At 38.1% G+C, this 21,127-nt stretch overlaps 1 protein-coding gene across 4 annotated transcripts in view; it reads left to right on the plus strand.

Moving 5' to 3' along the window:
• Positions 1–21,127, plus strand: part of TCF12 (transcription factor 12) — an 884,529-nt gene that overhangs the window by 739,997 nt on the left and 123,405 nt on the right. For all 4 annotated transcript variants that reach the window (XM_050796814.1, XM_050796815.1, XM_050796816.1 and 1 more), the window contains one exon: positions 19,792–19,856. In XM_050796814.1, the coding sequence (XP_050652771.1) occupies positions 19,792–19,856 (65 nt within the window). The remainder of the gene's footprint in view (positions 1–19,791; positions 19,857–21,127) is intronic.

Raw genomic sequence — 21,127 nt, forward strand, 5'->3', positions numbered from 1 at the left:
AGTGTTTAGGTCTGCGGTGGGGAAAATCACTGTAAAAATAATTCAGTTGATTTGGAGAAATATAGTGCCTCTGTTAGGCAGAAATGAGTTGGGATAAAGATTGAACTGTTATAAGCTGCAGCTGCATTTGCCATAAAATACCAAGTTGGTGCTGATGAATGTTTTGTTTTTATTGTCATGGAAACTTGGAGCTGGAGAATGGATATTCTATTCATCTGGGAAAATAGCAGTGCCTTGCATAAAACATAAGGGCCTTCCAAAGCAGTTCCTTAAATAGATATTGGCTGAATATAATCCAAAAAGTTGAGGAAGTGAAAGTGAAATAAATGCAATCATTTCTGGATCCCCTCTTTTATTCTCAGTACTAACAGTATAACTGTATATTCAGTTATTAAACTTATTGCTTCTAGAAAGTTGAATTCCAGTAAGCATGGTATTTGTTTAACTTCAGTATTAATAGTTATCTAACCCTTTAGATCTATCTTTATATTTATTTCCTTAATCATAAGATACCTTTTGGGAACTCTAAATCTATATCCTATTAAACAACTACTTCTGATACCCAAATAGTTTGTTTTTTAAATTAATCCTGCTTATCTGCTATAATCTTTCATTGAAATATTTTAAGGCATTTTATACTTTTTTTAAAGCTTTACCCAAAATAAACTTTTAACCATAAAAGCACTAACTGAGATCATTGCATGTTCTGGGGCAAAAAACAGAAAGTATAAAATAAAAAACCTATAAAGATGCAATTAAATCCTTGTGCATATTTTATAAAGTTGTGAATGGAAAGAGACAGTCACGGGAACAGAAAATGCAAAGGAGTTTTGGGTTCAGTTATCATATATGTGATAATAGCAAAATACAAATATGGAAAATGGTAGTAAAATGTAGATAAAGTGGCAATACAAATTAAAACAGAGTTCCTAAACTTTATAATAGGAAAAGGGGAAATTGCGAGTTATAATGATTTTACCAAAGGTTACTGACCAAGATTCATTATCTCTGCAAGGGAAACTGGACAATTTTTTTTTTTTTTTTTTTTTTTTTGAACAAAGTCTTGCTCTGCTGCCCAGGCTGGATTGCAGTGGTGTGATCATAGCTCATTCCAGCCTCCAAATCCTGGGCTCAGCAATCCTCTCACCTCAGCCTTCAAATAGCTGGGACTACAGGTGCACGTCACCATGCCCAGCTAATTTTTTTTATTATTATTTGTAGAGACAAGATCTCGCTGTGTTGTGCAGGCTGGTCTCAAACTCCTGGGCCCAAGCAGTCCTCCCACCTTGACCTTCCAAAGTGCTGGGATTACAGGTGTGAGCCACTGTACCAGGTCAATTTTTTTTAACATTATAATAAAAAAAAAGGCTAGAGTGGGATTATTTTAGATAGTATAGTCAAAGAACCCTTCTCTGAGGAAATAATATTTGAATAAATGCAAATGCACCTGTAGTCCCAGCTATTTGAAGACTGAGGTGAGAGGACTGTTGAGCCCAGGGTTTGGAGGCTGGAATGAGCTATGATCACACCACTGCACTCCAGCCTGGGCAGTAGGGCAAGACTGTTTAAAAAAAAAAAAAAGGAAAAATGTCTAGTTTCCCTCGCAGACTTAAATGCTGTGGCAAAAGAATAGTTCACGCAGAGGGGCTAACAAGCCAAACCAGCAGCCTTCAGTGGGAGAGAACTTGGAAGGTTCGAATGTTCCAGGAAAATGATAAAATGCAAGTTTAGAAAAATTGTTTTTTCAAAAAATGCTCAAATGGCCAGGCACAGTGGCTCATGCCTGTAATCCCAGCACTTTGGGAGGCCGAGGTGGGTGGATCGTTTGAGTCTAGGAGTTCGAGACCAGCCTGGGTGATGTGGCAAAAAAAAAAAAAAAAAAAAAAAAATACAAAAATTAGCTGGGCATGGTGGCGTGCACCTGTGGTCCCAGCTACTCAGGAGGTTGAAGTGAGAGGATAGCTTGAGCCCGGAGGTGGAGGTTGCAGTGAGCCAGGACTGTGCCACTGCACTGCAGCCTGGTTAACAGAATGAGACCTCATCTTAACAACAACAACAAAAAGCTCAAATGTACTTACAAGCATTATAACTAACAACATGACCAGTTTTCTCACGTGAGACAGGTCTAGGTGTGGTCTTAAATCTATGTTTACAATGCCAGGATATACACATCCCTCAAAGAAAGCACAGGAGTGCTTTAAAATTTTTAAGTATAAATTTTACTGTTATTTAGCATATAGTTTTGTGAAAATATTTTAATGAAATCGGTGAGTTTTTAAATTATTGAATATAAAAGTGTCAAAATAAATGTAAATATGACTTAACTTGCATAGTGAGAGACAGACCTCTAATTTAAGAAGCAGCATAATTTAATAATAGCAATTTTCACCAGTATTTTTCATGCCCTGTGGTTATCTGTAGCATAAATTTAGAATATATGCATGTGGGCAGGGGTTGGGGCCAGGAATTAAAGACCTACACAACAAAATACATGATAGTGAATTTAGAGAACTGGTCAACAACATGCCAAAGAAAATAGAAGAGAACAAGAAACTGGACATTGTATTTCATAACTGAAATGATGAGAAAGAACTGGAAAATTGCCAGCTTTTCAACCTTTTAGAAATAGCTATGTGTGTAGTTAGTGCAGGAGATCATATTCTTAGAGCAGTTTGTTCTAAATTCAAATATGTCAGCAGACTTAGTGGAATTCAAAGTATTTTAGAAATAAAACATCTAATGTTGGAAATGAGCACAATATCATAAAAACAGAAGTAGTTTAACAAAGTTTTTAGATTGTCCAAGAGTTTATCAAACCCATTATCTGTTACGGTAAAGTCTCCCTGAGTAGGATGTTTTTAATTTAGGCTACTCCAAAAAGTAAAGATAGTAGCAAATGTAGATCCATCTTTTCAGGTTATCTTCTACTTTATGCACTACTCTAAGCAGTTTTTGTTTGTTGAAAGTCTGATTATTTACAGAAGTCAAGTTTTGTTATGTTCTAGCTTTTTCTGATCTGTAAAAATGGGTTTGAGAGAGAAAGACTAGGAAAAAGCTTTTTTGTTTTTTTCCTTTAAAGGGGTGTGTGGAATGGTTTCTAAGAGGTATAAAAATCTTAGGAAGTTTCATCATGGTCCTAAATCATTACTTTTCAGACATTTGACAATAGGCATTCCTGAGAGCAGGAAAACAAGGTGAGTCCTGCAGTTACCCGACTCTCTCACTGCCTGGAGGAAGATTCTGGGCCACAACAAAAAGAGAACAAGGTAATCAAACACAGCCTGACAGTCTTTGTGAGTTGAGAAGACAAAAATCAGAATTCAGAGAAGCCAAGGGACTGGGATTTATAGGGTAAAAAGGAAGCAGCACAGAGATAGCAAGGGAGCTCAAGATCTTCAGAGTTTGCTTCCAAGTCTTTGGCCAAGTACTGATATGTACATGCATGTATATGCATGAGAGGAAACAACTTGAGACCAGGGAAAGCTCACACAAAGCTGGGAATAATTCTTCCTCCAACGAACCAAAGTGGAAAGATCTTATAATTAACAGGGTGTGTGTAGTCTTCGAAAGGATATTGTGTTGGTGGTGCTAAATTAGACCTGGACTGAAGGGTGTTCTTGACCCACTGTTAGAAATATTAAAGACAAACCTGGAAAAGAAGCAAACTGATTCCAAGTCACTTCACTGCTTGCCAGAACAAAGTCTGACATTTTTTGAAGGAATACAGCAAAATCTAGCACCCAGAAATACAGACCTTTTAAGGTCTGGCATTGACTTAAAGCTTACTAGACATGAAAAGAACAAGAAAAAAAATATACCCTGTAACCCAGAGAAAAAGTAATCAGTAGAAACAAGAGTCCAGGAAATTAGAGAGATGATGTAACCAAGCAAGGGTGTTAAAATGGCTTTTATAAATATGCTTGATAGCTCAAGAATGTAGAGTAAAATAATGAATATGATGTAGGGATAATGGATGCTATGAAAAAAACAGAATTTATTTATTTACCTCTTTTCCCTCCCTCCCTCCATCTCCCCCTCCCTTCCCCCCACCCTCCCTCTCCCCCTCCCTTCCCCACTCCGTCCCTTCCTTCCTTCTTCCCTCCCATCCTTTCCCCTCCCCTTTTCCTTTTCCTTTCCCTTTTCCCCTTTCCCCTTTTTTCTTCCTTTTTGGAGGCAAGGTCTCTCTGTGTTACACAGGCTGAGGTGCAGTGGAGCTGTCATAGCTCACTGTAACCTTGAACTATTGGATCAAGTGATCCTCCTGCTTCAGCCTCCCAAGTAGCTAGGACTACAAGGATGCACCATTCCTGGCCAATTTTTTTTTTTTTTTTAAGAGACAGGGTCTTACTGTGTTGCCCAGGCTGGTCTTAAACTCCCAGTCTCAAACCATCCTCCTGCCTTCGTCTTCTGAGTTGCTGAGATTATATGTGTGAGCCACCACACCCAGCCCCCTAAATGTCATTTCTAGAGAGATGAAAAATACAGTATCTGAAATGGAAAATATACTGGTTGATACTAACTGCAGCTAATTCACTTCAGAAGAAAAAAATCAGTGAATTTGTAGGCATAGAAACAGAAACTATTCAAAATGAAGATCAGAGGACCTCCAGCTTCTATCTAGGATGTGGAAAACTATAAAGAATGCTGCTTTTGGCCAGGCATGGTGGCTCACCCCTGTAATCCCAGCACGCTGAGAGGCCAAGGAGGACAGATCATGAGGTCAAGAGATCGAGACCATTCTGACCAACAATGTGAAACCGTGTCTCTACTAAAAATACAAAAATTAGCTGGGTGTGGTGGCACACACCTGTAGTCCCGGCTCCTTGGGAGGCTGAGGCAGGAGAATCATTTGAACCCAGGAGGTGGAGGTTGCAGTGAGCTGAGATCTCACCACTGCACCACTGCACTCCACCCTGGCGACAGTGAGACTCTGTTTCAAAAAAAAAAAAAAAAGAATGCTGCTTTCATTCTAGTGGTAAGGGAGGAAAGCCTGATAAACTACAAACTTTTAACTTTTTTGAACCCTTCAAAGAGGCCCAAGCACATGGTTTCTGTAAGTACTGGGGCTGAACCAAAACAACAGAGAACTACCTCCATCACAAGCCTAAGGCGTACTAAGCAATAGCAGTCTGCCACTGGGGCAGGGGCAAACACTTGAAGAGAGACCCACTCTCAAGCACAGGTTTATACCATCTGTTAAAAGCTGAGGATGAAAGGCTAACAGAAAAGTTTTACAGCACCCCAGCCACATGCTAAACACTAGGCAAAACAGGTGATCTCTAGAGGGAATTGAAGCCTCTCGTAAACTCAGAGACATCACAACAACAGTCATACCAAGCTAAACTCCTAAGTAATTGTCTGAATTTCTCACTCTAAAGTCCTTATATGGAAAGAGGCATACCCATTTCCAGGCCTAAATGTACTGCTCTTCTACCCACAATCTCCTGCATCCATCAAAAGTAAAAGTCACGCACCTAAGCAAAAGAAAAACAAAACAAATATTGTCAAGAGGCAAAAGAGTTAACAAAACAAGACTCAAAGGTGGCCCTGTTGTTGGAACTATCAGACAAAGATATGAAAGGATCTAGTGGAAAAAGTAGACAGCATGCATGAATTAATGGGGAATTTAACTGATAGATGGAAATAGTCAAGTTGAAATGGTAGTAATAAAATAAAACGGAGGTAAATAATTCCTTTGTGGTCATCAGTAGACAACCCAGTTGCTGAAGAAATCAGTGAACTTGAATATAGGCCAGTATAAATTATCCAAACTAAAACACAAAGAGAAAAAAAGTGAAAAAAGATCAGAGCTGCAGGACAGTATCAGTCTAATAGGTGTATGATTAAAGTTTCAGAAGGAGAGGGATAGATAATAATGCAGAAGAAATATTTGAAGAAATAATGGCCAAGAATTTCCCAAAAGCAATGAAAGACATCAAACCATAGATTCAAGATTTAAGAAACAACAAGAACTCCCCAACACACACACACACACACACACACACACATTCCCTTAGACATATTTAAAGTGCTGAAAACCAAAGATAAAGAGAAAATCTTGAAGACAACCAGAGGCAGAAAAAAAGCCACATCATGTATAGAGCAACAAAGATAAACTGCAGCAGACTTTTCTTAAGAAACTTTGCAAGCAAGATGATAGTGACATCTCTAATGTATTAAAAAATTTTAAACTGTGTCAACCCAGAATTACTTATCTGTTGAAAATATTTTCCTAAAAAAGAGGATAAAGACTTTCAGATTATATGAAAAGCTGAGAAAATCCATTCCCAGCAGACCACAATAACTGTTAGAGTAAGTTCTTCAAGCAGGGGGAATGTCACTCCAGACAGAAACTTGGATCTGCACCAGGACTCAGCAAACTTTTTTCGTAGAGAGCCAGATATTACATATTTTAGGCTTTGTGGGTCAGACTGTTTCTGTCACAGCTACTCAACTCTGCCATTGTAGCACAAAAGCAACTATAAACAATACTTAAACAAGTGAGCATGGCTGTTTTCCAGTAAAACTTTATTTACAAAAACAGGAAGCAGGCCATGAGTCATAGTGTGCCAACCCATAATCTATACAAAGAAATGAGAGCTCCAGAAATGGTAATAATGAAAGTAAATATAAAAGACATACATTTCATCCTTTTAAATCACACTATAAAATAACTGTCTAAAGCAAAATTAGCACATTATATTGTGGGTTTTATAAAATATATAACAACAGTAACCTAAAATATGGGAGGAAGGATTTTGGAAAGTAGATGCTGTTAAAGATGTATATTGTAAACTGAGGGCAATCGCTAAAAAATGAAAAAGAAATGTAACTCATCTACCAATAGTGGCCATTAAATGGAATGCTCATTCTAAAAGCAGGCTGAGAGCTGGGCATAGTGGCTCACACCTGTAATCCCAACACTGGGAGGTGGGAGGATTGCTTGAGGCTGGGAGTTCCAGACCAGCTGGGGCAACAGAGCAAGACTCTGTCTCTACCAAAAAAAGAAAAAAAAAAGCTAATTGTAGTCTTAGCTGTTTGGGCAGCTAACGTGGGAGGATCTCAGCCTAAGAGTTCAAGGTTACAGTGAACTGTGATCACGCCATTGCATTCCAGCCTGGGTGACAGAACCAGACCCTGTGTCTTAAAAAAAAAAAAAAGGAAAAAAAAGTTTGAGAAAGATAAAAGAACAAATGAGATAAACAGTAGACATCTAAGAAAATGGCAGACTTAAATTCAGCCATATCAGTAATATAATGCAAATTTTTAAAATGAGACAGAGAGATACCAAGAGATAGAGCAAATAAGCATTTGGCTTTTTTGATTCTCTGTTTTCCAGTGGTTTTTGCACATAATTTTAAGAATAGGGCCTTGCCTAGATAAAAACATTTAAACAGTGAACTACTTAACATCTGTTTACACACTGCTAACACTGGCCCTCCTTTTTACTGAATAAAAATGGTTTGCCCCTCTTTCCCCCGTGAGCTTCAAACAACAACCAAGCTATCTTGAACTAGTAACTTGGAACCATCAGACCGAAGGTGCTCCCCTAAAACCACTTTGCCCAGACCTTAGGGAAAAAGGAATAGGCAGGCTAAAGATTATATTCAGATATGTCTACCCTTTTTCCTCTATGTTACAAAATCTAAAACTCTGTTGAAATTCATTTTAGACTGTTCTTTTATGTTTTTACTTCTCAGGTGTTTCTACCACCTTCTCTGTATCTTGCATACTTTCTTTGGTGAATCTTTGTATGTTTCAGTTGTGAACAGATTATGACTATGTATACAGAGATCCAGATATCCATTCATTAATGCTAAGAAGACCGACACTGTTAAATTTTCATGAAATGAAAGGCATAAAGAATTTTAAAACCTGAAAGTATCCAGAAGTTTCCTTTAAATTCTTTGCCTAGAATCTACTTTTTTTCTGTTCTAATTAAGACTTTTTCCTTAAGCACAAACATTTAAGATATATATAGACAATATAGTATTGTATAATATAGTCAAATGTATTTTCTAGTCAGTACATTTCAGTTCAAAAATAATAACTACAATTTTATTACCAGTTGTTTGTCACTGTTCCACGCACTTAAGATGTTAATGCATTTTATCTTCACAAAAACCCAGTGAGGTAGAACTATTTTTATCCTTGTTTCACAGATTAGGCAACTAAGGGATAGAGCCGTTAGGTAATACTGATAATAAGCAACAAAGTAGGAATTTAAACCTGGTTAGTGTACATCTAGAGTCTTCGTTCATTACCATTACCCCATGCCTCCTCTCTAATTTATTGTTACGCTGTGTTAGGATTTTTTTCTTTTCTTCCTTTCTTCATTTTTTCCTTCCATTCTTCATTCCTCATTCCTCCACTCACCAAATATCTACTCAGACACACTGTGATCTGAATTTACTTGTGTATCCAGTTATAATGAGTTAATGTATAAGATTTTTGAGTTATGCCTTACTCACAAATGAACTTTGGATTATGACCCATCAAGAAATTGAGACTGGCCTTTACCTATTTTCAAACTCAAACATAGGATGGCAGTAAATTGCAGTACTGGAGACAGCTCAGTGAAAATTGAACGTGTCATATTCTGTCCTCATGTAGCAAGAACTGTATTTAAATCTTAGCAGGCCAGGCATGGTGGCTCACCCCTGTAATACTACCATCACTTTGAGAGACTGAGGTGGGAGGCTGACTTGAGGCCAGGAGTTCAAGACCAGCCTGGGCAACACACTGTGTGTGTGCCTGTAGTCCTAGCTACTTGGAAGGCTGAAGCAGGAGGATTGAACCCAAGTTCAAGGCTGTGATGCGCCACTGCATTCCAGCCTGGACAACAGATCAAGACCCTGTCATTCATAAATAAATGAGAACATAAAACACATACATACAGTCTTAGTAGAACCTAAGCAGGATTTAAGACTCCCTTCTGGGCTTTCTCCATGTGTTTCAACAAAATGAAATAGTTACCATTTGGTGGCTATCTATGTATTTTCTTTACACACAAAGTGTACAAAATGTGCTTCGTTTCTGTATTACATAGGTAGAGGCTGTTGAGTCTCAGTAAAAAATTTTATTGACATTTTGTTTTTCTTAATCTGAATAGAATTAAGTCTTGGTAATTTTAAATATACTGACTTCAGTTTGCTATATTCAGCAAATATATTCATAGCTAAATTCTCAATGTATTAAACAAGTGTTTACACTTTGGTTTTATAACTGCACATCATCATTATTATAAAAATCCCTCCATTTTTAGCGGCTTATCCTTTTTACTATGTGCAGTGCCCAAATTGACATTCCATCAGAGGGGTATGTCTTATTAATAGCAAAGAGTTGATGAGTATATCAATTTCACGGGGCATTAAAAGAAATCATCTAGTCCACACTTGCCCCACCCCACTCTATTTTTCAGGTAAAAAAAACAGGTCTAGAGAGGTTTAATGACTTATGTATCTCACATAGCTAGTTCACATCAGAGACAGAAATAGATCCTCTTGACTCTTATTTCCATGTTTGTTTCATTCCGTTGGCCTGTTTATGACCAGATAGTTGATGAATGGTAGCAGTTCCATTGACTAGTTTCTTTCCTTCTCTTCCAATTCTTGCTGTCAGGGGAACTGGCTAATTAACAATCATTTATTATCTACTATTTTAGAGCACAGTTCTCTTAAGCTGTCTCTCTGCCTTCACATGGCTTTATGCCATAGATGGAGCCTTGGAGTAGAATCTGTCCCTGGCACGCAAACAAAACAAGGCTAGAATTCCAGACCAGTGTTGTCTGAACAAGTGGCATCTGCCTTCTGGTCCCTGGGTGCCATAAAAAACAGAGTTAGACCCTGACCTTGCCTGGTAAGGTCATGGTCTAAATTAAAGAGTCAAAATACAAAAAAGATGTGAGAAAATAATGGGATTTAGCAACAATGATCCTAATGTGCTGCTTATCATTGTATAATGCAAGAAATTTCTTAGACGAGCATTGACACAAGGATTTGGTGGAAACAGAGTCAGTGTGTCAGAAGGAGTAAATTATTTAAGTGTGTGAATACCAAGATACATTAATGTCAGGAAGGAAATGAGATGCCAAAAGTAGATGTATATGATAATTTGCTCCCTCTGTCTTCCCCCAAATTATCTCGTGATGTGATTGTTACTTGACTTTTTCTTTGTTTTGGAGTAAGTGGGCCGGGCGCGGTGGCTCAAGCCTGTAATCCCAGCATTTTGGGAGGCCGAGGCAGCGGATCACAAGGTCAGGAGATCGAGACCATCCTGGCTAACACCATGAAACCCCGTCTCTACTAAAAAAATACAAAAAACTAGCCGGGCGTGGTGGTGGGCGCCTGTAGTCCCAGCTACTTGGGAGGATGAGGCAGGAGAATGGCATGAACCCGGGAGGCGGAGCTTGCAGTGAGCCGAGATTGCGCCACTGCACTCCAGCCTGGGGCACAGAGCAAGACTCCGTTTCAAAAAAAAAAAAGAATGTTTTGGAGTAAATAAGGTTAAGGCATTGAATGATTAGCTCAGTTTATGTAGTCCTTAGAAAGCTGTAAACCATTAAATTATTTTAAATCCTTTTTTAAGAATGAGATACACATTAAGACACCAAGGTGACTTGATTATTTTTAAAGAATACACATTCATGATGGGTTTTTGTTTTTTGTGTTTTTTTTTTTCATGAAAAACAGCCCCCTAGTTCTATAATCTTTTGAATTGCTATAAAAAATGAAAATGTCTTTATTTCTAAATCTAAACAACATGTGGTTAGGGAAATGTGGCGACATTAAGAAAACTCAAATTCTGAACTTTAGGCAAAGCAGCGGTACAATACAGATGTAAATTATGTTATCAAGGACAATTTAGAAAATCCAGCTGTTAAGAAAAGTGACTCAAAAATGGAAGTTGATTTTGAGCTACCTATAATTATAGTTTACTTCTTCTTTTTTTTTTTTTTTTTTTGAGACGGAGTCTTGCTTTGTCACCCAGGCTGGAGTACAATGGCACGATCTTGGCTCGCTGCAGCCTCCACCTCCCAGGTTCAAGAGATTCTCCTGCCTCAGCCTCCCAAGTAGCTGGGACCACAGGTGTGTGCCACCATGCCCAGCTGATTTTTGTATTTTTAGTAGAGACAGGGTTTCACCACGTTGGCTAGGCTGGTCTTGAATTCCTGACCTCACGTGATCCGCCTGCCTCAGACTCCCAAAAGGCTGGAATTACAGGCGTTAGCCACCATGCCAGGCCCAGAAAGTTCTGATCAGTGACTGAAATTAATCAAAATGTATTTATGTAATTCTGCCCCATTCATTCTTTTAGAATTTTTTACTACCCACCCACCTCACCCTCTCAAATCGAATTGTGCTCTTCTGGCCATTCTAATGATGGAAATGTAAACTGTTTTCTGTAGTCCTTCTCATCCTCACCTATTTATATTTAATTTGCAAATCTGATGTTAAGGGGAGAGAGGTGGAGAGCATGAGGAAGGATAGTTGAGTTGGTGAATGCTTCCATCCTAGAGTACTTCATCATAGATTTTAAAGTCTCAGAAAGTTGTTTCTTTTTTCTTTTCTTTTCTTTTCTTTTCTTTTTTTTTTTAACAGTATATCATTCTGTTGCCTAGGCTGGAGTGCAGTGGTGCAATCATGACTCACTGCAACCTAGACTTCCTGGGCTCAGGTGATTCTCCCATTTCAGCCCCCCTGGTAGCTGGGACTACAAGTGTGTACCACCATGCCCAGCTGATTTTTTGTATTTTTGGTAGAGTTGGGTTTTTGCCATGTTGCCCAGGCTTGTCTCTAACTCATGGGCTCAAATGATCCACAGCCTCGGCCTCTCAAACTGCTGGGATTACAGACATGAGCCAGTGCACTCAGCCTAGGAAGTCATTTATAAAGCCTATTCAAATTGCCCAGGTCTGACTGTGTGCTTTTATCAGGATAATAGGATACTCCATTGGCACCTTAGCAATTCTGCCAGAATTATTGATTGGGAAGCTGCTTACAGTTCTGATGCACATCACAGGAAGCTGGTGCAAAATTAAGATGGCATATGTGATGAGATAAAGGCCGGGTTAGAAAAGTGATTACAACTGGGAACTTGCTAATCACTGACCTCTATAGGGATCCTATGGTTTATCACTAATCTCACTCACACTTGGCATTTTCCTATGCTGCTGCCTCATCATTCATAGCTGTGTGAGTAATTTGGCATGGAGTGAACAAGAGGAGGGCATAGAAGTCCAGCAGCTGTGCTTGTTGGCACTAGATATTTAAGTATCTTCAATGTAGCCAGCAGTGTGGTTGGCACAAATGTTAGCCAATAATGCTTAAACAAATTGTTGTGAAGAAAATAGGCAAGCATTTATTTTAAAATCCCCTTTCTCTTTTCTTTAAAAACAAAAAATCTGGTCAATTAAGATCCTTTTTAGATTCTTTTTCTGTACGTTTGAGCAGATTACTACCAAAATAAAGTCTGTAATTCTAACAGTATCTTCTAGACAAGAATTTCTGAATACGTTATAAGTATTAATTAAACTGTGCAGGGTCTGTGGGAGATACATGTTATTCAGTTGATTTTACTAAAAGAGTGAGTGGGGTCATTGATGTTAAGTGACATGTAACTTTCCCAGTTCACTCAGTGAGAGCAAAGCAAGAGCCAAGAGATGAATCCAGTACTCAGAATTCCCAGGTCTTTGCTCTCATACTCTACGGCATTGCAGATTTGCCCACTTTGTAAGTTAGCATTTTGTGTTTCTCCATATGGTTAGTATGATTCAAATTGTATGGTATTTTTGATAGAGTTTGCCTACAAAAGAAGAGTAGGTTCTCCACGAACAAAAAGGTAAGGTAAATAATGAGTTTTCAAAGACACTCAAGGGGGAGGAGGATAGTCTGCTCATAAAACTGTCCTCAAATTTAGATTTGTGCACAAACATTTAGATTTGTCTATATAAGGGTTTCACATTGTTTCTATGAAAAGTAAATATGGAAAAGCTCATATGAGTTACACATTGAAATACTTCATTTTGAACATAGTAATGTTGATCTCATTAACTTTTTTGAAACATCCAGGAATTGTTTCTAGGTTAAGCTTTTAGCTTTTAAGAAAAACCAGTCTCATGCTAAATACTTAAATTATAACACACGGAGTTTTTCTGTGTTAAATATGCTGAATTCAAATTTATGAATGCAGATCAGAATATCTGACAAAAATGAACAGAAATAATATTGGCTTTCATACAGATAGGGAAGCTATTCTATTTTGTACTGCTACTTGTGAAGGCAACAGTTATTTCTTGAATAGTATCTATTCATTGAAATTAATAAACTTGTCTGGAAATTTTTAGGTATTTACTGTATTGCTGCAGAAAGAAATGCTGAGCAGGCTTTATATTCCATAATATCATTATTTCTGGCTGTTTCCTCATCAATACATTATTTTCTGTTGATAAGAACAGAGCACATACCATGAGAGTATTGTAGAATTGCTTTGGTCTAAATTTGCATGTTGAAGGAAGAGTGAAACTGAACACCATTCTCCAAGTGTGGATTGTGGCTTATCTGTTCTCAGGTTGCTCATAAAGACATACCTGGGACTGGGTAATTTTTAAAGGAAAGAGGTTTAATTGACTCACAGTTCAGCATGGCTGGAGAGGCCTCAGGAAACTTACAATCATGGTGGAAGGGGAAGCAAACACATCCTTCTTCACATGGTGGCAGCATGGAAAAGTGCAGAGCAAAGTGGGGCAAAGTCCCTTATAAAACCATCAGATCTCATGAGAACTCACCATCTTAAGGACAGCATGGAGGTAACCACCTCCATAGTTCGATTACCTCCCACCGGGTCCCTCCCACAACATGTGAGGGTTTTGGAAACTACAATTCTAAATGAGATTTGGGTGGGCACACAAACCATATCAGGCACCTTCAAACCTTTGTGGTATTTTTAATAAATATATATTATCAAATACTAGATTTCTGTCACTAAAAAGAGCTAAATATCTAACAAATGTAGCAGTACTTCTAAAACTTGGTCATCCAGTAGGCTATAAGCTTTTTCATTGTTTGGCACCTATTGAGGGTAGAGCTTGCAGGGGTTGTTTTGTTTGTATTTTGTTTTTTGTTTTTTGAGGCAGGGTCTCACTCTGTCTCCTAGGCTGGAATGCAGTAGCATTATCATAGCTCACTGCAGCCTCAAACTCCCAGGTTCAAGCAATCCTCCCACCTCTGTCTCCTGTGACTACAGGTATGCACCACCATGCCCAGCTAAGTTTTTTGTTTGTTTGTTTTTAATAAAGGTCAGGTCTCACTGTGTTGCCTAGGATGGTCTTGAACTCCTAAGCTCTAGCAGTCCTCCCACCTCAGCCTCCCCAAGTGCTGGAATTACAGGCATGAGCCACAGCACCCGGCCAGAAGCTTGTGTCTTCCTCATCTCCTAACCTCTTCATCTGTCAGTGACTAGCCCATAAATGTTTGATGGAATGTATGGATCTTAGATTCTTCTGTCTAGTCAATGCTTGGATATTTGTAATTGAGATGGAGAGAAATGGGAATGTAGAACTGTGCCTGTCCACTCCCACCTTCAATTTGACTGCCCATTGTATCTTATGTCAAAAGAATAGCAAAAGTTTGTATTTCTGTAAGCATTGAAAGGTTGCAACTAAGTAGAGCAAGATAACTTTTTTTTTTTAAGTCTGAGAATATTTGTTAGGGTAACTAATGCCTCTAAGAGTTTATATGTCTGGAGAAAATAATGTTATGAACTTCAGTCATTTGCTGTTTCTTGAGTAAATGTTTTAAATACTGTATAAATTGAATAAATGTTTTAAATACTGTATAAGTTAGTCAAAATTATCTGTCGTTTCTTGAGCAATTTTTAGTTTAGGTCAGAAAATGCTGGATCTGGTTAATGTAAACCATGTAAGTTTAGCTACTTAAAATACTTTTGCACACATGTTATGTATCTAATGGTTTAATATACATATATATGTATTATTCTTGTATATTTTCCAGTAATATGTTGCTATTCTACTAGAGTTGGGTTTCTTAACCTGGGGTCCAGAGAATCCCAGGACAGAAGGAGAATCAATGAACTTGAATGGGAAAAAATTGTCATCTTTATTTTTACCAATCTCTAAGTGAAAGTTTGCATGGCCTTCCATTTTGAATAAGGATAGCAAAATAGTCCAGACAGTACCTACAGTCTTTGTCACCAGTAGAACAATAGATATTTTCATATCATAATTGTTGCAGGTATCTTAAACTGTTATTTATGCTTTCAAATTATTATTAGTCCTGCTGCTAAATCTTATTAATGTGTTAATAAATTATAGGAAATATGAGGTTTTTAAAAGAACATTTTGACAATTACATGGCATTGTACATTAAAATACTTATATTTTGTTTTGTACATTTATAATCATGATTCTGAGAAGTCCGCTCAAGAGGCTCATGCACATGTGCACACATCCATACCTATACACACCCACACCCCCACAACACAAGGGTCTAGTAAAAACCCTGTATTAGACTATCCCAGAAAGTTCTTTGTAATAATTTTTTCACAGGTGCTTCAAGGAAAATTAGATATGTGTTACATTACTAGTAGTTCTTAAACTGTTTTCAGCTGAATTGTCTGTATACTTCATTCATGTATTTTTATGTTTAAAAATTGCCAAAGATTTTTGACATCAGATGCCTGAGATAAAACAAAGACAATGTATATGATTAATTTTAATTCATGAAAATAGTTCTTGTGAAAAATAATTTTGAAAGAATTAAAAATGAATGCCTCCTAAGTCTTAGACTGAGTATGCATTATTATATTTCAAGGATACTCAAATGTATAAGTCCTTAAGAAAATAACTAGTTTCTAATAAATGAAAGGTGAAATAAAAATGTATTTGCATTTCAAATTCTTATTTGAATAGATTAAGTATCATTTTGAAAACAAGCTATCAACTTTCATTTCAGAAGAAACTTTTACTTTGCAACATCTTCAGCTTATGTTAAATTAGTTTTCGTTCTCTCTGAATTCAATGTCCTTTATGAAAGGATAAGAAATTTTAGGAATGTTAATAAGCACAGGAAAGTAAGTTTAAAACTTTAGGTTTTTTAAAATGATCTATTATGTGGGTAGCTTCCACACAGATAATTAAGATTGTATTTAAAAGCTGTACATTATTAAAAACAGAGCTAATATTCACCTCTAACCTTGTTCCTTTTTCCACCTCAACATTTTTTTTTAAGAGTTCTTACTAGGACATTTGAGTCAAAATACAATACATTATTAACTCATGATTGAGTGTGGTGGCTCATGCCTGAAATCCCAGCACTTTGGGAGGCTGAGGTGGGCAGATCACAAGGTCAGGAGTTCGAGACCAGCCTGGCCAACATAGTGAAACCCTATCTTGACTAAAAATACAAAAATTAGTCGAGTGTGGTGGCACACGCCTGTAGTCCCAGCTACTTGGGAGGCCGAGGCAAGAGAATCGCTGGAACCCAGGAGGCGGATGATGCAGTGAGCCGAGACCATGCCATTGCACTCCAGCCTGGGTGACAGAGTGAGACTCCATCTCAAAAAAAATCAATCAATAAAAAATGTAGTTCACTAATTAAAAAAACTCTACACGTGAATAGGATGTTGAAAATTGTTTATTGATATGATACATAATTATTTTTTTAAAGCCTCAGAAATGGACTAGTATCGTTTTCATTAAAGTATACATGTCATGCTGACTAATTGATGTAGAAGTTTTACAATTCTAAATCTGACATCTATTAACCCTTTAGATAGGGAAAATAATCCTTGTAATAATAATGCCAGGCCTCCGTGGTAACACATACCTGTAATGTCAGCACTTTGGAAGGCTGAGGTAGGAGGATTTTTTGAGCCCAGGAATTTGAGACCAGCCTAGGCCATACTGTGAGATCCTGTCTCTACTAAAAATGAAATTTTAAAAAATTAGGCGTGGTGGCAAACGCCTATAGTCCCAGCTATTTGGGAGGCTGATTTGGGAGGATTGCTTGAGCCCAGGAGTTGGAGGCTGCAGTGAGCTGTAATTATGTAATTATGCTCTAGCCTGTGCAACAGAGCAAGACCTTGTCTCAAAATAAATAAATGAATTAAATAAAACTAGTTATTACAAAATAAAACCATTACAGGATTGTACACTTGGAATTCTGACATACACAGCCTTCCCTGCATCTAATCAAAATGGATCAGAAATCCTCTTGGAACAAGAAGATGGCAGAGACTGAAGGGAAATGCCAACTTAGAATGACTGGCATAGAAGGAATAATTGAAACTCAGGGAAGACAGTTGTGTTCTTCTTTGGCAGGTCCGCTTTCTAAATAGATAGGGAATTTCAGAGAACAACTTCATTCTGTGCTTTGCAAAAAACAGAAGATTGTGGGGAGGGGTCTGGTGGAGAGGGCATGACTTAGACAGACCTTGAGGCTGCTGCTTCAATCCAGCATGTCAAAGCACCATGTTTGGGGGCGTTAGTTACTGAACCTCAAAAATGCTACATTGCAAATTCGCTTAGTATATTGAATACCTATGAATGAGTACCCTACTGTTAACGCTGTGAGACTTAACATCCATTCTCCCTCAAGAACTGGCCCATTCTATTCCTGATACTTGGCCATGAAAGTTTTGAACTGTGGGTATATTAGCTCGTTCTCACGCTGCTAATAAAGACATAACCCAAGACTGTAATTTATAAAGGAAAGAGGTTTAATTGACTCACAGTTCAGCATGACTAGGGAGACCTCAGGAAACTCAAAATCATGACAGAAGGGGAAGCACAAACATCCTTCTTCACATGGCAGCAGCAAGAAGTGCCAAGTAAAAGGGGAAAGGCCCCTTATAAAACCATCAGATCTTGTGAGAACTCACTATCACAAGAACAGCAGCATGGGGGTAACCACCTCCATGATTCAGTTACCTCCCACTAGGTCCCTCCCACTACATGTTGGGATTATGGGACCTACAATTCAAGGTGAGATTTGGGTGAGGACACAGCCAAACCGTATCAGTGGGTATAGTCACAATAAGAATTCTTTTTTTTTTTTTTTTTTTTTTTTTTTTTTTTTTTTGAGATGAGTCTCACTTTGTCGCCCAGGCTGGAGTGCAATGGCACAATCTTGACTGCCCACAACCTCCATCACCTGGGTTCAAATGATTCTCTTGCCTCAGCCTCTCGAGTAGCTGGGATTACAGGTGTGTGCCACCACACCTGGCTAGTTTTTGTAGTTTTGGTAGAGATGGGGTTTCACCATTTTGGCCAGGCTGGTCTTGAACTCCTGACCTCAGGTTATCTGCCTGCCTCTGGCATGTTATCTCCCAAAGTGCTGGGATTGCAGGCGTGAGCCACTGCCCCCCACCACAGCAAGAATTCTTACATGTCTCTGGGAAGAATATAAATGGGCATGGTGACTTCTGAGAATAGTAAGGTAATCAATGCCTGTAAAGCTGAAAGTTAGCATCCTTTAATCTACCAGTTTCCCTTATTTGTGTCTATCCTGAAGGGACGTGTGTGTGTGTGTGTGTGTGTGTTTTACAAGACGTGCAAGGATATTTGTTTCAATACTGCTCATGACAAACAAATATAAAAACTATCTTTCGGTAGGGGAATATATAAACTGGTTTTATTTGTATAATGGAACATTGTATAGCAGTAAAGATACTCAAACTAGGGATCTGTTATGAACACATAGCTCAAAACATAATACATGGAAATGCAGGTTTCAAGATAAATAGCATGTAATTCCATCTGTTAAATGTATTAAATGCAAACAGTAATGTATATTGTTCGAGAATATGAATATATATTTAAGAGTACAAAACATACATGGTAAATATGCACATCAATATTATGATAATAGTTATCCAGAGGTGTGGTTTGAGCTATGTCTATACTGTATTAATTTTTTTTTTTTTTTTTTTTTTGAGGCAAAGTCTTGTTCTATCGCCCAGGCTAGAGTGCAGTGGTGTGATCTCGGCTCACTGCAACCTCCGCCTCCTGGGTTCAAGCAATTCTGCCTCAGCCTCCTGAGTTGCTGGGACTACAGGCGCGTGCCACCATGCCTGGCTAATTTTTTGTATTTTTAGTAGAGACGGGGTTTCACCGTGTTAGCCAGGATGGTTTTATCTTCTGACCTCATGATCCGCCCGCCTTCGCCTCCCAAACTGCTGAGATTACAGGTGTGAGCCACCGTGCCCGGCCCAATACTGTATTAATTTTTGAGAGAGAAAGAAGAGAAGAAGGTTCAATCTGACGCAAACATGGGAAAACATTATAACTAGTGGGTACATGGACCATATTGTTGGCTGTATAAATGTCTTTTTCATTCTTTTAACTGTGTTTTAAAATACTATACATTGAAAATAAAGTATTTACATGTTACTTTATATAGCTCAAGTGATCCTCCCACCTCATCCTCCTGAGTAGCTGGGAATACAGGCATGTATCACCATGCTAATTTTTTATTTTTTGTAGAGACAGGCTTCACTATTGCCCACGCTAGTCTTGAGCTAGCGGACTAAAGCAGTCCTCCCACCTCAGCCTCCCAAAGTGCTGAGATTACAGACGTGAGTCACTATATCCTGCCCAGAATTTGACTCAGACTGACTGAAATGATAGCAAGTTTTTACAAATTATTGGATTGTATCCTCTTATTTCTAATTTGTTCTATTTTTAAACTGCAATATAATTACCATGAATAGTCTAGAATTTTGATTGTCAATAAATGAGGAGTTTTATATAAAGTTAATTTTTTTGTTTTATAGGAAAAACATCAGAGAGAGGCTCATTTTCCCTGTACAGCAGAGATACTGGATTACCAGGCTGTCAAGTAAGTTTAATAATTAAAAAAAGCAATGAGATGGTTTTTAAACACATAAAGACTCTATTAATAGATGAGATAGAAATGATGAATTTATTTCACTACTGTTTGTTTAATTTGTAACTAAATGTTGTTTTTTTGCTCTCTCTGCTTAAAATTGTTTCAGTTCCCCAGTTTACCAGGCTGTCTTTATCATCAAAGATTTTCATAACCCACCTCCATTTTAACTAGAAACAAAGTAGCAGTTATCTTTCTACCCCTTTCCAAAATGCCTGTCATTTCTGAGAATTTTTCTTGCATATTTTCTCACAGAAAACATAATTGCTGGTACATAAAAATTACATGATTGATCTGCATAGCTTGAATATCCTGTAATGTCAAACTGATCATTAATATTGGAAGCATTTTGTTTTCAATCCTGCGTCTACCAATTTTTAGGCTTCACACCCTCCCCGACTTGGAATTTTTGTTTCAACTGTCCACCTTCTCTAGCATTTTGTGCTTCTGCTAATGGGCATCTTCTCTGCCTTTTTCCTCATATCTTTAGACTGAGAATCCTGAACACACAATTCACCTGCAGATTCCCATCAGAATCAAGCCAAAAAGAATAGAAAGGAAAGGCAGAACATATTAAATTTGTTTTCTGCCATCTGCATGCTTTACATGAGGGCCTACCCTAATTTCAGGCAGGCATGGGCATGTGAGCCAGTTTTAACTGCTGTGCTAATAATACTCCATTTAATACATATTTCATAATTGTGCCTCTAAGAGAGTTTTACATAACATCCTGTTTTGTGATATGCCTTCCCATTATAAAATAATGTATTGTAGTAGGTTGGCCACGGTGGCTCACGCCTGTAATCCCAGTACTTTTGGGAGACTAGGGTGGGAGAATCCCTAGAGCTCAAGAGTTGGAGACCAACCTGGGCAACATAGTGAGACCTTGTCTCTACTTAAAATGTAAAAATCAGCCAGGTGTAGTGGTGCATGCCTGTAGTCACAGCTGCTTGGGAAGCTGAGGCAGGAGGATCACTTGAGCCCAGGAGTTGAAGGCTGCAGTGACCCATGATTGTGCCACTGTACTCCATCCAGAGTGACAGTGAGACTCTGTCTGAAAGAGAGAGAGAGAAAAAAAAAGGGAGGGAGGGAGGGAAGGAAGGAAGAGAAAGAAGGGAGAAGGAAAGGAAGGAAGAGAGAGAGAAAATCAATATATTGTAAAAATTAAGGATCATCTATTCCCATGTCCTTAATGGCAAATAGGCATGGTCTGAGTAAGTGAT

Source organism: Macaca thibetana, chromosome 7 (genome assembly GCF_024542745.1).
Source record: "Macaca thibetana thibetana isolate TM-01 chromosome 7, ASM2454274v1, whole genome shotgun sequence".
Taxonomy (NCBI): Eukaryota; Metazoa; Chordata; class Mammalia; order Primates; family Cercopithecidae; genus Macaca; species Macaca thibetana.